Source organism: Aegilops tauschii, chromosome 7, assembly GCF_002575655.3.
Source record: "Aegilops tauschii subsp. strangulata cultivar AL8/78 chromosome 7, Aet v6.0, whole genome shotgun sequence".
Classification (NCBI taxonomy): domain Eukaryota; kingdom Viridiplantae; phylum Streptophyta; class Magnoliopsida; order Poales; family Poaceae; genus Aegilops; species Aegilops tauschii.
In genome coordinates, this window is record NC_053041.3 from 4,819,045 (window position 1) to 4,833,683 (window position 14,639).

Below are 14,639 nucleotides of genomic sequence, written 5' to 3' on the forward strand. Positions count from 1 at the left end.
AACCTATTCTTTGTCCAACAGGGTTTTTTTTTTCCTCTCAAAATTTTTAAGGTGCTTTGTTTTTTTACTGGTGAACATTGATAATACATTTCAATCATTTTTGCAAAATTGAAACAACAAGGTGCTGTAATTTTTCCGGTGAACATTGATAATAGATCTGAATCATTTGGCTTGCCCACGAAGAACGCCTCTTCACCACCGAACGACCAATTCCGCCGTCAGAACGAGCTGCCGACACGTCGCTGTCACCGCTCCCCTACTGTAGCCGGCTTGACATTATCGATGACAGTCGGGAAGGCTTCGTGCATGTGCCCGTAAGGACCAACGCCCTAGAGCCGCCTGTAAGGACCAGCGCCCTAGAGCCGCAGTCGTCATTGTTGAACCCTTCAATAGATCTGAAGCACCTGACATCAAATCTCATCACATGACGAGAAACACTAAACTCACTGCCCCAAGGAGACGGTAGGAATCTACGTTGGAGCTCCGTCAATTACGTTCTAATGGACGAACTCGAGGAGCATCGGAGCCCAAAAGACAAACTCGAAGAAAAAGCGCTGCCATCCATATGAGCGCCACACCTAAGAGGACTAAAAGAAAACTAACCTAAACTATTAACCGCAGCGGAAGCACCGGGATGCCTAACCCCGCCACCGGTCGTCAGATCGGCAGGTAAGGGGGAGGCGAATCCACGGTCTCGTCGATGAAGCCTGGAGGGGAGATTTTACCATAGCTGCCAAGGGATAGGGGAGTTCATATCACGGAAAACCACACAATATTAATATATCTTGGTGGTAAGAAAAATTGTTGCATCCTACATCTTTGGAAATTGAAATGGAGAGGGTCTAACTATTGTAACTTTCCTGAAATAGGAAAATTAATGATACATATCTTGATTTTCAGCGCAAAATAACATGTAACATGTGGTGCTTGAATATATCAGATAACCAAGTCCAAGAGTTTTGACTTGCCAACTATGAAACAAATTGTACTAAAAACTCACATAACCTTTATGTTACGAAAAATAGCATTTATGTGCCTTCAGAAAAAAGGCCTAAAGTTGATATTTTGATGAGATTTTGAATGTCTGATTTGATTTTTATTGGATTGCGGAGGGTGCTGGCATCCGGCAGAAGAATCCCTACTCTTTTCCGGATTTCTTTCCTGGTCTACTACCTCGCTCAGGAAAGTGCAAATTGCAAAGTTTTCATGGCAGCAGAAGAATCCCTACTCTTTTCCGGATTTCTTTCCTGGTCTACTACCTCGCTCAGGAAAGTGCAAATTGCAAAGTTTTCATGGCAGCAGAAGAATTTTGAAAAATAAATCAAAGGGACTCGAGATTTTTTTTAGTCTATCAAAGGGACTCAAGAAAATGCAAATGCAAATTCTTTTGGGCAGCAGAAGTGTTTTAAAAATAAATTCAAAGGGAAAAAATGGAGATCCCTTAGCGGGCCTGGCCTGGCACCGGCCCGGTCCGGCGGGAAGCCACCAATACTCTCCCTCGCGCACCCGTTTTGTGGCAGCCGCCGGCCCCCTTCCCCTGAACCCTACTCCACCATGGCCGCCGCCCGCGCCGCCCTCCTCCGCCGCCCCGGCCTCGGCGCCGCTGCCGCCAACCCCGTCCTCTTCTCCGGCCACGGCCTCCGCTACCGCAAGCTCGAGGTCATCCTCACCACGGTAAGCCAGCCCCCCTGCCCCCTCCCTCCCCTTCTCCTCCAAATCTCAACCCGCGACCCTCCGCTCGGTCCTCCACCTCTGCAGGATGCATCCCGCTTGCGTTTCCGGTCAGTTCGAGCGGGATGTTTCCGATCCGGTGAGGCCGGTGCCGCCTCAGCGACAGTTTGACCGATAAATCTTCAGCATTTCTGAAACTTTTTAAGCTAGCAGTAGTATTCTTGACCGGTAAAGCTTCGGTTTTGGCTGTTCATTTCAACAATATCCCTAGAGATTTTCAATGTGCCGGGAAGTGGAATTATTAACCTTTGCCATCGTCCATCGCTTGTTCACTTCAGACGATCGACAAGCTGGGGAAGGCGGGGGAGACGGTGAAGGTGGCGCCGGGGCACTTCCGCAACTACCTCATGCCCAAGATGCTCGCCGTCCCCAACATCGACAAGTTCGCCATACTCATGCGCGAGCAGAGCAAGGTTAGCTTCCTCCTTCTTTTCCCTGATAGAAATAAACATGCTACGATGGCCGTGCAGTTTTGGAATGCTCGGTTGCAGCTCACAAGCATTACTTACTAGCTTACTCTTGTTGGCTTTTGAGGCTATGCTTTCCGGAGTTTCGTATATCAGTTCTGCCTCTGTGTATTGTATGATTTGTACGAGTTCTCCAATAGTTGTTGCACCTTAGCTCTTTGGTAGAATAGCCTTATATGCAACTCTATGCTAGTGTTCAGTGAGGAAGTTGTACTGAAGTTATCGTGGTTCATTCTAGTTCATCTCCACTGAAGTACGCTTCTTGTAGAGTTCAGTCACTGTAAGAATATTTGCAGTGTAAACTGTTACTTTTTAGGCTTACAAGTCTCTCATTTGTTTGATCAGCTTTACAAGCGTGAAGAGGAGGTGGTTGTCAAAGAAGTCTCAAAGGAGGAGGATGATGCTCGGGTATGTCGTGCACTGATTAGTTCTTCCTTTTTCATGAACTGAAGTGTCGATGAGTTCTTAGCACACAACTAACTGACCTGTCCTGTTCCTTCTCTGAAACCCCGTTTGCCATTTAACACAATTTCTGCCCAGATCTGTCTTTGGAGGATCTGTTGTTAACGCACTTCAAGCCCATTCTAAACATCTGGTGTTGAAAATATTGAATATTTTGCCTTGAAAAAGTCTTCTTCTACCTCTCGGCTTCTAGATATTATGTTTAGAATGTAGTGTATCTTAAGTCCATTTGTCACTGTAGCCGACTACTCAACACTGTTCCAATACTGTTTTTCAGATATACAATTATAGTAGCTGTCCTCTGAACTGTAATGTGCATCTCATCCATTCCATACTGTACATATAAAAGGTCCCTTTGATGCTTACTTAAAACCCATTTTTTTAACTGAATACTCTGAGATTGAAGTTATTGTTAAATGATGCTCCTAAAATTATTGGTTCGGTTAACTATAGATCTTGTATGTGTTTTCCCTGTCATACTTCATTTTGTTTTTAACACCAAATTTCTCTTCCTTTTCTGAAACCCCGTTTGCCATTCAACACAATTTCTGTCTAGATCTGTCTTTGGTTGATTTGTACACAAAACTGACTTCTCCTATTCATCTTCTGAAACTCCGTTCCATATCAGTCCAGAGCTGTCTTCGCTGGATTTGTTTTGGTTAACGCACTTCAAGCCCACTCTAAACATGGTGCTGAAAATAGTGAAGATGTTGCCTTGGAAAAGTCGTCTTCTATCTGTTGGCTTCTAGATATTATGTTTAGAATATAGTGCTTTTTAAGTTCATTTGTCACTGTAGCCAGCTAGTTAACACTGTTCCAATACTGTTTTTCAGATATACAAGTATAGTATCAGCTGTCCTCTGAACTGTAACGTCCAGCTCATCCAGTTCATACTGTACATAGAAAAGATCCTTTTGATGCTTACTTAAAACAACATTTTTTGTAACTGAATCCTGACATCGAAGTTCTTGTTTTTGTATGCTTTCTCAGTTCAGTTAAATACAGATCTTTATATGTGTTTTCCCAGCCATACTTCATTTTGTTTTTAAATGTTACTCATTTACTTCTGAACTCAACCATTTGAACAGCAAGCGGAAGAGAAACTGAAGCAGTGTCAAGCAGCAGCAAAACGGCTCGATAATGCTCTTTTGGTTAGTATGGTTCCACCAAATTTTGGAGTCCTGGTGCAGCATACTTTTGTTGATGTTCCAGATGGACAATTTTGTCCAGTATTAGCAAGTGCTGATCAAAATATTTATGTTTCATAGGTGTTCAGACGGTTCATCTCTGAAGGGATCGAGTTGCGCTCTCCTGTAACGAAGGATGAAATTGTTTCTGAGGTTCTGCTCCAGTGCTATCATCCGCTATTTATTCAAGAACATTAATCTGTAGGTAGTAACATCAAACTTTACCAACAGGTGGCAAGGCAACTCAATGTCAACATTTACCCAGACAATTTGCACCTGGTGTCACCATTGTCATCCCTTGGAGAATTCGAGGTGCCACTTCGCTTACCGAGGGATATACCACGCCCAGAAGGCAAGCTACAATGGACTCTCAAGGTCAAGATCAGGAGACCCTAAGCACTTTCGGTGGGCGATCTTGCTCTCCTTCCAAGGTGCTGAATTGTACCGAAAGACCGTTGCAGCCTTCAGATGAAGAGACACGCTGAAATAGACCTTCAAACTCAACCTTTTCCCTTTACAATTTGCTTGGGCCATCGTCTCGAGCGGGGCGATATGATGGGCCTTTTGTTCCTACAAACAAACGCTAAGAAATAGTGAATAATTTGCTTGGGGTAGGATGCCTAGCATTGTTGTTGCTGTTTGACTTTATCATATTCTTGACTTGTTAGTGTGCCCAATCCTGGTGTGAAAGGGGGGAGATGGATATAAAGAAAGAAAGGTTGTGTGTGCAAGGCATCCTTGAAAAGGAGAGGCAGGGAGTGAAAGCTTCCTCAGAAATGCTCATTTGGCGTCGTCATCATCATATGAAAAAATGGCTGTCTCCATCGACGTTTTAGTCGGCTTATATTTCTCTACGTGTCGTGCGACGGCCTTTTGCTTTGATGTGGAAATGCTCTTTAATTCGCGCACGCATATTTTGTGCCTCCTTATCTTCCCCATTTGACTGAATGGTTATCAGTTGATCCATGGACCCCTGGCAATCATTGTCTTGGTCCTATTTTAAGATCTGAGCTGAATTACATTGACACTGACTGGACAGTGGAGACCCATTGATCTCTGCTTAATCTTGTTTCCCATTTTTGCCAGCCATTACTTTGAAAAAACTATTGTGGTAATTTACGTGTCGACAAGGGTTATCTTTGCATCCAAAGTAGTAATACAAAATGTTCAAAGAGAAGGCACTGGTACAAAAAATAAGAGTGAAAATCAGCACTTTGGCAGTCTGATGAACTTTCATGTGGAGCTGGGGTGCCCAGATCCTCACTTTGCTTGAGCACTGCAAAATACCTTTCCTATGCAGCAAGAGAAAGCTGTAAAGCAGGTGATCTCACCTGCAAGGCATCAGGGTTGAGAAGCAACAGAGATGCCTTCTTTTGGGGAGGAAACAGCAGCCCAATTAGTAGCACTTCATTGTTAAGGTGCTGTTCAAGCTTCTTATATGGATGAGATGGTGTGATTTGTGGTCCTAGGACATTTAGTTTGCAGGTCATAATCTCCAACCTCTTCACAAAATAATATCAGGTTACATCTATCAATCAGAAAAAAGTCAAACAAAAAGGGTGGTCCATGATGTGATCTCCTCTTTTCTTTCCCCCTCCAACTCCTGTCTGATTGATCTACTCTATGGATCAGTTGAGTTTGGAAGAATGATTGAATTTTTTTCCCAGACATGTCACATTACAAAAAACTAAAAGAAATGAAAAAAATATAAGCTTGAGGTCACCATTGCAAATAACAAAACATGTGCAAATCAGCTGCATCATGTGATTAAGCAAACCTAATGCTGGTATGTGGAGCCAAATTAGGAGAATTAAGAAAGTTCACCTAATGTGTAGCCAGAGATATACAAATCAACCTGGCTGATAGGGTGTGGAGGGGGCCAAGTGAAATATAAGAAACTGGGGTGTACATGTGATGAGGGGCAAGCCCCATGTGACACCCATATGATTCATGCCCTAAGCACAATATACTACTACTGCTGCTGCATCATATCATAGGAAATAATTGCCACTGGTGCATTGGAGTAGACAAGAGATGACAGGCTGCTGAGGAGCTGCTTGGCTATGATAGAGCCAAATTCAAGCTAGGTTAAAAAAATATCTCTCATGCCTTCCATCCAAGGCAGAACAAGAATGAGACCTCAGGCCTCAGCTGTGTAGCCATATGTGGTAGACCATTAGTGGTGGTACTATGGTGAATGGAAGCTGAAAGTGAGAGATGAGGACAGCCAGCAAGACAAATCAAAGTGTCACAAGAAAGGCTTCAGCTTGCAATGATCTTCAGGAAGGCTCCAAGAAAAAACCTCAACTTCATATAGAAACTGCTCAAAGCTGAACTTGCGCTTCATTTGCGCAGCCGAATGCAAGAGGACAGCGCGTATTATCATGATACCGAAAGGTAATAGCGACGACTCCTCAAAGGATTTCATACAGAGGCTGCTGGCTGGGACAGGCGAAATCAGCTTCGGACTCCGCTGAAACACAAAATCGATCTAAAAACTAAAATTGTGATATTAGCTCATAATCCATTGGTAGCAACTGCAAATCGACATACCAACCACAACTCTGAAAGCAAAAGATATAGATGAATTGAGTGACAGGAACATCTCATATGCCATTTGAAAAAACAAACATGTTACTAACTATAAGCCTGTACCTCTTTCCAGAATGTTCCTTAATTGGTTAACGAAACAGAGCAGCAAGATTAGGGCAATGCACATCATCATCGAAGGCCGATGACGACGCCCCAACCGAAACTTTCCCTTGTTTAACAGTAGGTATGATGAGGAGGAGGATGATATAGCATACATGTTACCCTAAATTTCAGTATTTGATGCACTACAGTTGCATTTTCCATGCCATCCCAACAACCCCACACTATCCAAATTGCGGCAATGTGTAGTAAAATTGCTATTTCCAAGCTTAGGAGAAAAACCACAGGATAATTCATGGAGGAAAAGAAAAACAAGGGTGCCAGTATGCAAATCCTGATGTGTGAAAGGTACTGGTACAATGGACCTGACTTGTAAATAAAGGCACATCACATTCATATCTACAGTTCATCTTTGATGTCCTACTCCAAAGAAAATACAGAGGGGACAAGGAAAAATCTTATACAATTAGAGTTGTCACATCAATCAGCATAAAACCTTAGTTGCAGCCTGATTGATGCATACATACATACATATTCTGGTTTAATTAGGGATCAGTTGAACACTTCAATCAATCAGCATAAATCAGTTGCATACATATACTCTGCTACTACAAATTATAACAGGATTCAACTGAACTATTGATTTACTACAATTTTGCTTGGAAAATCCTTGTTGATTTCCACTGGCAAGAACTTAATAATTACAAAGAGGAGAGAAACAAAAAGGACTTGAACTTCAATCAGTCTGAAAATATGACTGGCATAATACACAATGATCACACAGGAGGATTACAATATCAACAATTAAAACGCGGGTTGGGGGGTTAACAGTTTTTCGGCATTTCGAATTTCCATTGTTCATGCCTCAAATTGCTAGTAAGTACGTATATCACACACCAAGATTGGCTACTAGTACTTGAGAAAGATTCAAGTTTTGGCAAGATGAACTACAACTGTACCGGGCTGCTCAGGCTCTGCAAGCAAGGGGATGGATCAGCACCGCCATGCCGACACCGACACGAGCTCCGACCGCTGCCACCAGAGCGCCAGCGCTGATTGGTGCTTCTCGACGTGGAAGCCATGGTTTGCAGTGCGCCGGAGCAGGCACTCGGCCTGCGCCTCCGCGGCATTGCTGAGCTGCAGCGGCGTGAGCCCGGCGGACGCGAACGTGGACCGCCACGGGGGCAGCTTCTCGCCGCCGGCGACCAGGCTCTCCGCCCTCGGCCGCAGGATGAACTGCTCCACCTTGGCCGCCACGTCCAGCGACGCGCCGGGCGTGTCCAGCGACTCGACGAGCGCGGCGCAGGAGCGGAGCACGTTCAGCGCGTGGCTCGGGAGCGGCAGGTCGGCGCGGTCGCAGCCGTGGTCGACGCACACCACGATGGCGGGCCGGAGCTGCTTCACCACGCGGAGGGACGCCGGCGTCGGCCCGGAGGTCTCCGTGCCGACCGTGATGTGCACGGCGACGGCCTCGTCGGGCGCCGCGGACAGGCCCGGCGGCGGCGAGGGGCTGAAGGGGTCGAAGGCCACGGCAGCGAACTCGAACGGGATGCCCAGCTCGGCGGCGAACCGCGCCAGGCTCTCCTGCGTGAGGTGGAGCTCCAGCGGGTGCCGCGACCCCGGCGACACCAATGCCGTCACCTTCAGGGCCGGCGGCGGCGTCGACGGCGCGGCGGTGCGGCGCCAGTGGTGCGCCAGCTCCTGCATGAGCGGCGGCCAGTGGCCCCCGAAGCCGACGTCGAGGTCCACGACGTGCACGCGGCGCGCGCCGGCGCCCAGCGCGTCGAGGAAGGCCTGCGTGGCCGTGAACCCCGCGAACTGGACGGTGGGCGACGCGTCCGCCAGCGCCTTGTGCGCGGCGAGCTTCAGCGCGACGTCGAGCGGCGAGAGGACGGAGCCGGGCGCGGGCGTCGGAGGGAGGAGGCGCTGCAGGAGCGCGTCCCGGAGCAGCGCGGCGGCGCGGAGCAGGGGAGGGTGCCCCGGCGGGGCGGGCGGCGAGGGGAGCCGGTGATTGAGCCGCGCCAATATCTCGCGCGCGCCAGCGGGGTCCCCGGCGTCGGCGCGGCGGGCCGCCTCGAGCAGGTCGTCCACCGCCGCCTGGGGCTCGAGATATCCATCTCCTCCCCCGGCGGCGCCTGCGGAGGCCGGGACAGGGAAATGGACCTGCTGCTGCGGATGCTGCGGGAGGGAGAGCTGCGGCGGGAGCTGCGGGAGCGAGAAGGCGGCCTCCTCCGGCGGGTGGAGAGGAGGGGGCGGGGGCAGGAAGGAGGGGTCGAAGGGGGCGGGGCCCTTGAAGCCGAAGGCGTCCCCGTCGCCGTCCGCGTAGCCTGCGTCCATGATCCAGCGGAGGAAGGAGCTGTCCTCCCGGGTGCCGTGCGCGGCGGCGGCCATGGCGTCGTCGCAGCCGCCGGAGGAGAGCAGCACGGCGTCCCAGTCCTCGGCGCTGATGGGCGGCGGCTCCGACGAGTGCGCGGAGGAGGAGGTCGGCGGGCTCGGGCTCCGGTTGTACAGCACCGACGTCGGCTCCGGCGACTTGCGCTTCGAGTTGGCCGCCGCGCCGCCGTCCAGGCCGCTGCAGGAGGAGGAGGACATGGTGGTGATCATAAGTGGAGGGGGGGAGGTGCGCGTGTATGTGCGTGCGGTGGTGTGGCGTTGCGTGTGCGCGTGTATGCTTCCCTACGTGCTGCCTTTTCTTTCTTGGCCACCATTTATTTTTTGTGTCTCTCTTTTATGTCCTCCGTCCCACCATCACCATGGATGGGTGGATGGAGCTCAGCTCCGGCTCGGATCGGCTGGAGATGGGGACCTCGGGCCAGTGACTCAGTGAGAGTGAGTGAAATCTGAAATGAATGGGCCGGTGAATGCCCTGTTGGAAGGGGAAGGGGGAAAAAAGGCTTTTCTTTCTTTGTTTTTCATCCTAGCTAGTGTTAGTGGTGATTGTGCATGGTTGCAACACAACTTCCAACTCAAGCAGCCTTTGCAATTTGCATTGGTGAATTCTCCCCTCTCATTTCTCTCCGCTCGAAACCCCCCGTCCTCATCCTTGCGAGCAAACCTGGCCAGACAGGCCGGCACGGCACGGCACGGCCCACCCAGCCCCAGGTACACGTAATACGCGGGTCGTGTCAGTCCAGAACTCGTGCCCCGCTCCCTGGCCCAGGCACGACACAACACCATCGGCACATTTAGCCCCACCACCCCACCTGATTTTGGGTTAATTTTATCTGGGTTGTTTTGGGGGGCTAATTCATAAAAAAGCTGAAAATAATAATAAACAAAAGTAAATGGGCCGTGTCGTACCGGCACTTGTGCTCAGTCTCGCGGCCCATGCGCGGCCCTAGTCGGGCCACGTGCCGGCACGACCTCGATTATAAACATTTCTGGCCAGGCACGCGCGCTATCGGGGCAGCACGCCAGGACCAGCCCGTTTTGGGCACCTTTGCTTGAGAATAGTCAAGTACTCCCCTCGTTCGGTGATCTCAACGACCATAATGGGAGTGGGCGGGGAGGCTGGGTCTTCCCTGTATGTAGTTGTAGTAGACTAGTAGTTGGGGGTGCCTCTGCGGCGACTGGCGCTATGGCGATGGAGAGAAGGGCTCCAGTGCAAGCGAGCTACGGTTGGATTTGGACGACAATGACTCTTTTGGCCTCACCAAGCTCACACGGCTTCCTGAATTTGGAGCTTTTGGTTCACCTCCTCCTCATATCTTTCCTAGTTGTCATGGTGGGGGAAGGGAAGGGCTGGATCGATCGGCGGACGAACTAGTCCAGTTCAGCAACCCCATGTTCTAGAGAGTGACGATTCTACTATATATGGGGGCTTCAATAGGCTTAAGCCTACCCTCCAAAAATCGTATTTCAGCTAAATATACCACTTGACCATTATACTAAGGTATTTCAGATGCAACAATTACAATGCATTTGCTAATTAGGCTTAGGAACTTGATGTTTTAAGCCTACCCTTCACTGACCCCTATGAACACCTTCGACAGAATGGGCCGGCAGGTACTGAGATTGACAAAGTCCACCTCACGGCCGACCGACGGGCACATCACTAACAACTTTTTGAAGAATAAAGTTGTTAAATCTTACGCCCTCTGCCTTTAGAAAGGACTGAATTGCAACCTAGTTTCGTGATCTGGGGTGCTGTTTGCGTTTTGGACCGGGCTGTAGTTTCTCCTTTTGTAGACGGCTCCTTTCGTAAGATGTTTTATTTGACGTGAGTGAGTCTAGCCAGGTCCTTCGAGGCCCTTCCCCGGTTCCAAAAAAGAAATGTTGCACCGGTCCGGCAGTGTCACGTACAAATTGTGCAGGCCATTACAGTTAGCTTTGTGTACTAGTACTCAGGCCTACGTACGATGGATGGTCACTTTCGTTGTATGTTTTGCCACGGGAGCGGAACATGCTTGTTCGCAGGCACCACGCCAACGCCGTGCATTTTATTTCTGGATCACGTCCGCTGCCCTCTACTGGATCCAACAAGTGTCACACGTTCGGTTTTTGCACACGTTTGTTTTGCGGTGTATATGTATTCCATGGCGTTGGGTTTTATAGAAAAATCAAAAATCGAAAGCATTCCTGTCCCTTTCCTTTTTCTTTTGCAGCCAAAGACAAGGGAAAAATCCTACCAATACATGGGATCACAAGCTGGTCAATATATGTGTCCGGTCACCATGGGCCCACAGGAAGTGTGAATTGATAACCAATCAAAAGCAAGAGCGAACAAGCTAGCTTTTCTTTTTTCCTTTATGTGGCAAAAATGAAGGTCTTTTTTTTACTTAGTCCTTGTGTTTTGTTGGGTCCGACCAGTGGAGGTTCTTGGGCTAGAAATCTTTTGAATCAAAAGAACCTTAAGGGTTCTCGGCGCAAGAATCCTGCTCCAAATAACACATCCAAATGTCGTTTCATCCACTTTTGCTGAGAACACCTAATAAGCTCGTGAAGAATGTATAGGGATGCCGATATGTTCATCACCGCTGCTTCCTCGGACTACCACCGCCGCCCATCATCACCCCCATCCAAGGATATATTTTCTAAGAGGTTGGATTCCGTAGAAAACAAAACACTTTCTTGCGGGGAAGTCTCTCGCAAAAGGAGTTTCTAAAAATTCTCACACTAAAATCTCGATAATAAAGGATTTGTTTGAATCAAAGATATTGTTGCACCATGCTAAGGATAGGTTGAGCGCCATCCTTAAAAAACAAGGTAGATAACCAAGTTGGGGGAGGGAGGGGGAATGTACATACATGTTTTGTTTCCTTTTCTTTTGTTGCCGCTAAAGACAAAGCAAAAATGTTACTGCCTCCGATTCATAATAACTATCGTAGTTTTGAATTAAACTTAATTCAAAATTGCGACACTTATTTTGGACCAGAGGTAGTATATACTATGTACTAAGAGCATCTACAGCCGGGCGTGTCAAACACGTCTCATACGCCCGGGCACTGTCTGGTCACGATTTTTGGACCCAGATGAGCTTCTTAAACGAGCCTCAAACGCCCGGGCTAACCGGCACCCCCCACATCCATCCCAAATATGGAGCGGATATGGGGGCGCACGGGCGCACCCGGGCACGCCCACCACATCGGACCCGACAGCCCGACCCCACTCCAAATTACACCAAATCCACCCCGAAGACCAACCGGATCCATTTGATATCTCCTCTCTTCTTCCTCCTCCGTGCCGTCCGTCTCGTGCTCCGCCGCTGCACCCGCTCCGTAGCCGTTCCTAGGCTCTCCACCGCTGCACCCGCTCCGCAGCCGTTCCTAGGCTCTCCATCGCTGCACCCGCTCCGCAGTCGTTCCCAGGCTCTCCGCCGCCAGCTCCGGAAGAGCCTTCCCATCCTCGCCGTGGGGGACGTCGTCGCCGGCCCAGACGCCACCGTTGTACGTCCGGCAACTCTCTTGCTCCGCCTTGCGCTTGATGTGTTCGCACATTTTTTCCGACCGGATTTTTGTGATTTTTTAGGTAAAACGATGGATTTCGATGCTTCGTCGGACGAGGAGTATGGACTGACGGAGGTTGATCAAATGATTCAAGATGAGTTATTTGATTCGTCGGATTCGGACGAAGAAGTGGACATGATTATGCTCATGAGCATGCAAGAGGAAATGGACCGGCAAGTTGAGCATATTCTCAACTTCGAGAGCTCAATCAAAGGGAGAAGAATGATCAACCATGACAGGGTGTCCGGAGCAAAGCTGCCGCACAAGGATTGCTTTGATCCGAAACCTACTTTTCTGGATGATCCATGGTTTCATCGCCGTTTTCGCTTGCGGAAACCATTGTTTTTGCGCATTGTGGACGGGGTGGAGGCACACGGTGACTACTTCAAGCTCACATGAGATTGCGGTGGCCAACTCTCTTTCTCGGCCAAGCAGAGGTGCATGGCTGCTCTGAGGATGCTTGCACTTGGTACCGCTGCAGATGTCGTTGGTGAGATGATAAGGATGGGGGAAAGCATGTGCCCGAAGACTACTGTCAAGTTTGCCCGCGCCATGGTGGAGGTGTTTGGACCTAAGTATCTCAGAGAACCAAATATGCAGGACACGTAGAAGTTGTTGGCTATTGGAGAGGCAAGGGGGTTTCCAAGAATGCTCGGATCAATTGATTGCATGCATTGGCAATAGAAGAACTACCCTAAAAGGTCTGCGGGGAATGTATCAAGATCACACCAGAGAGGCCACCGTCATACTAGAAGCGGTGGCATCGCATGACTTATGGATTTGACATGCTTTTTTTGGAATGTCGGGTTCTCACAACGACATCAACGTGCTTCAACGATCTTCGGTGTTCAGGAGGCTTTGGAATGGGGAATCACTGTGGTGCAACTACACCGTCAACGGCCGAGACTACAATATGGGAGACTATCTTGCCGATGGTATTTATCCTCAGTGGACGGCGTTTGTGAAGACCATATCCGAGCCGCGTGCCAATAAACAGAGCTACTTTGCAACAATGGAGGAAGCGTCTAGGAAGGATGTGGAGAGGGCATTTCGTGTGCTTCAAGCTCGTTGGGGAATTGTGCGGAGCGCTGCAATGATGTGAGAATCAGAAACTTTGTGGCAACTGATGACATGTTGTGTTATTCTGCACAATATGATTGTCGGCGATGAGGGTGATGGTGTAGCCCAAACCCATGATTTCGAAGCACCTAGAGAACAAGTTGAAATCCCGAAAGATCAAGATGCGGCTTAGCTGATGAACTTTCTGCAGATGCATCAGAATCTTCGAGATCAGCAGGTGCACACGCAACTACTCAATGATCTTGTGGAGCACATGTGAACCCACTATGGCAACCAAGTAGACAATGCTTGAGTTTGGTACTTAAAATAAAATTTATGTAAACACTATGTATGCTTCGTACCAACATTTGCTATTTACGTGCGACATTGTCTTGTATGGTCGACGTGCATGTATTTGCATGGATTTGAGAGTCCGGATTAAGATATGTGAATGCCGAGACGGAAATATGAGGGCCCGTTCGGATGCGTTCACGGACATACCTAGGCGCGTCCACATGTGTTTGAGGGGCCGGATTTGTCGAGTCCGGTCGTAGATGCTCTAAGAGTCCGGTCGTAGATGCTCTAATAAGACAAGGTCGGTGATATCCCATCACAGTCACAGCCTGGTCAACATGTTGACCTTCATGGCCAATGTGTTGACGGGACGGCACGACCACGAGCAATGCATGCATGGCGCTGGCGGCAATGGCTATGGCAGCAAAAATCTGTACTTGTAAATAAATAAGAAAAAAACTAAGCTTACGTGCACCTGGCATGTGGGCCGTCCTGCCGGTGATAAGACGGGCTACTTTTCCTTGCAGGCTCGCCAAACGAGGCCGCCGCGCTGACGCTCGTTGTTTTGCTGCTGCATGCCCCATGCCGCCGCCGGCCGGCGAGACAACAAGTACTCCCCTAGAATATTTTGGAGATTTTCCTTTTATGTTTATGTTTGGGGCTTGGGCGTGCCCACTGTCAAATCAACGTCCCTCAGCTCTTAGCTCAGCTTGCAACATGCTCGTTTATTTTCTACTCTGGTATTATAAACTAGCATTACTATTGTTTACACATGTAGTAGAGTAGCCATCAACATCATTCGTGTAAACAATGACAGCTCTGTTAGTATTTTAATTTTGTAT

The 14,639-nt window shown here is 48.8% G+C and overlaps 2 protein-coding genes across 2 annotated transcripts; one reads left to right on the forward strand and one right to left on the reverse strand.

Annotated features, from left to right (window-relative positions):
- The first annotated feature begins 1,473 nt into the window (after positions 1–1,473).
- On the forward strand, positions 1,474–4,578 carry LOC109766155 (uncharacterized). The gene is made up of 6 exons (XM_020324924.4): positions 1,474–1,674; positions 2,010–2,144; positions 2,544–2,606; positions 3,749–3,811; positions 3,929–4,000; positions 4,079–4,578. The coding sequence occupies exons 1-6, from the start codon at positions 1,555–1,557 to the stop codon at positions 4,241–4,243; spliced, it is 618 nt and encodes a 205-aa protein (XP_020180513.1). The 5' UTR covers positions 1,474–1,554; the 3' UTR covers positions 4,244–4,578.
- Positions 4,579–7,044: 2,466 nt separating this feature from the next.
- LOC109766163 (scarecrow-like protein 6) lies at positions 7,045–9,360 on the reverse strand. Its single transcript, XM_020324930.3, has one exon. The coding sequence runs from the start codon at positions 9,101–9,103 to the stop codon at positions 7,493–7,495; it is 1,611 nt and encodes a 536-aa protein (XP_020180519.3). The 5' UTR covers positions 9,104–9,360; the 3' UTR covers positions 7,045–7,492.
- Positions 9,361–14,639: the final 5,279 nt, after the last annotated feature.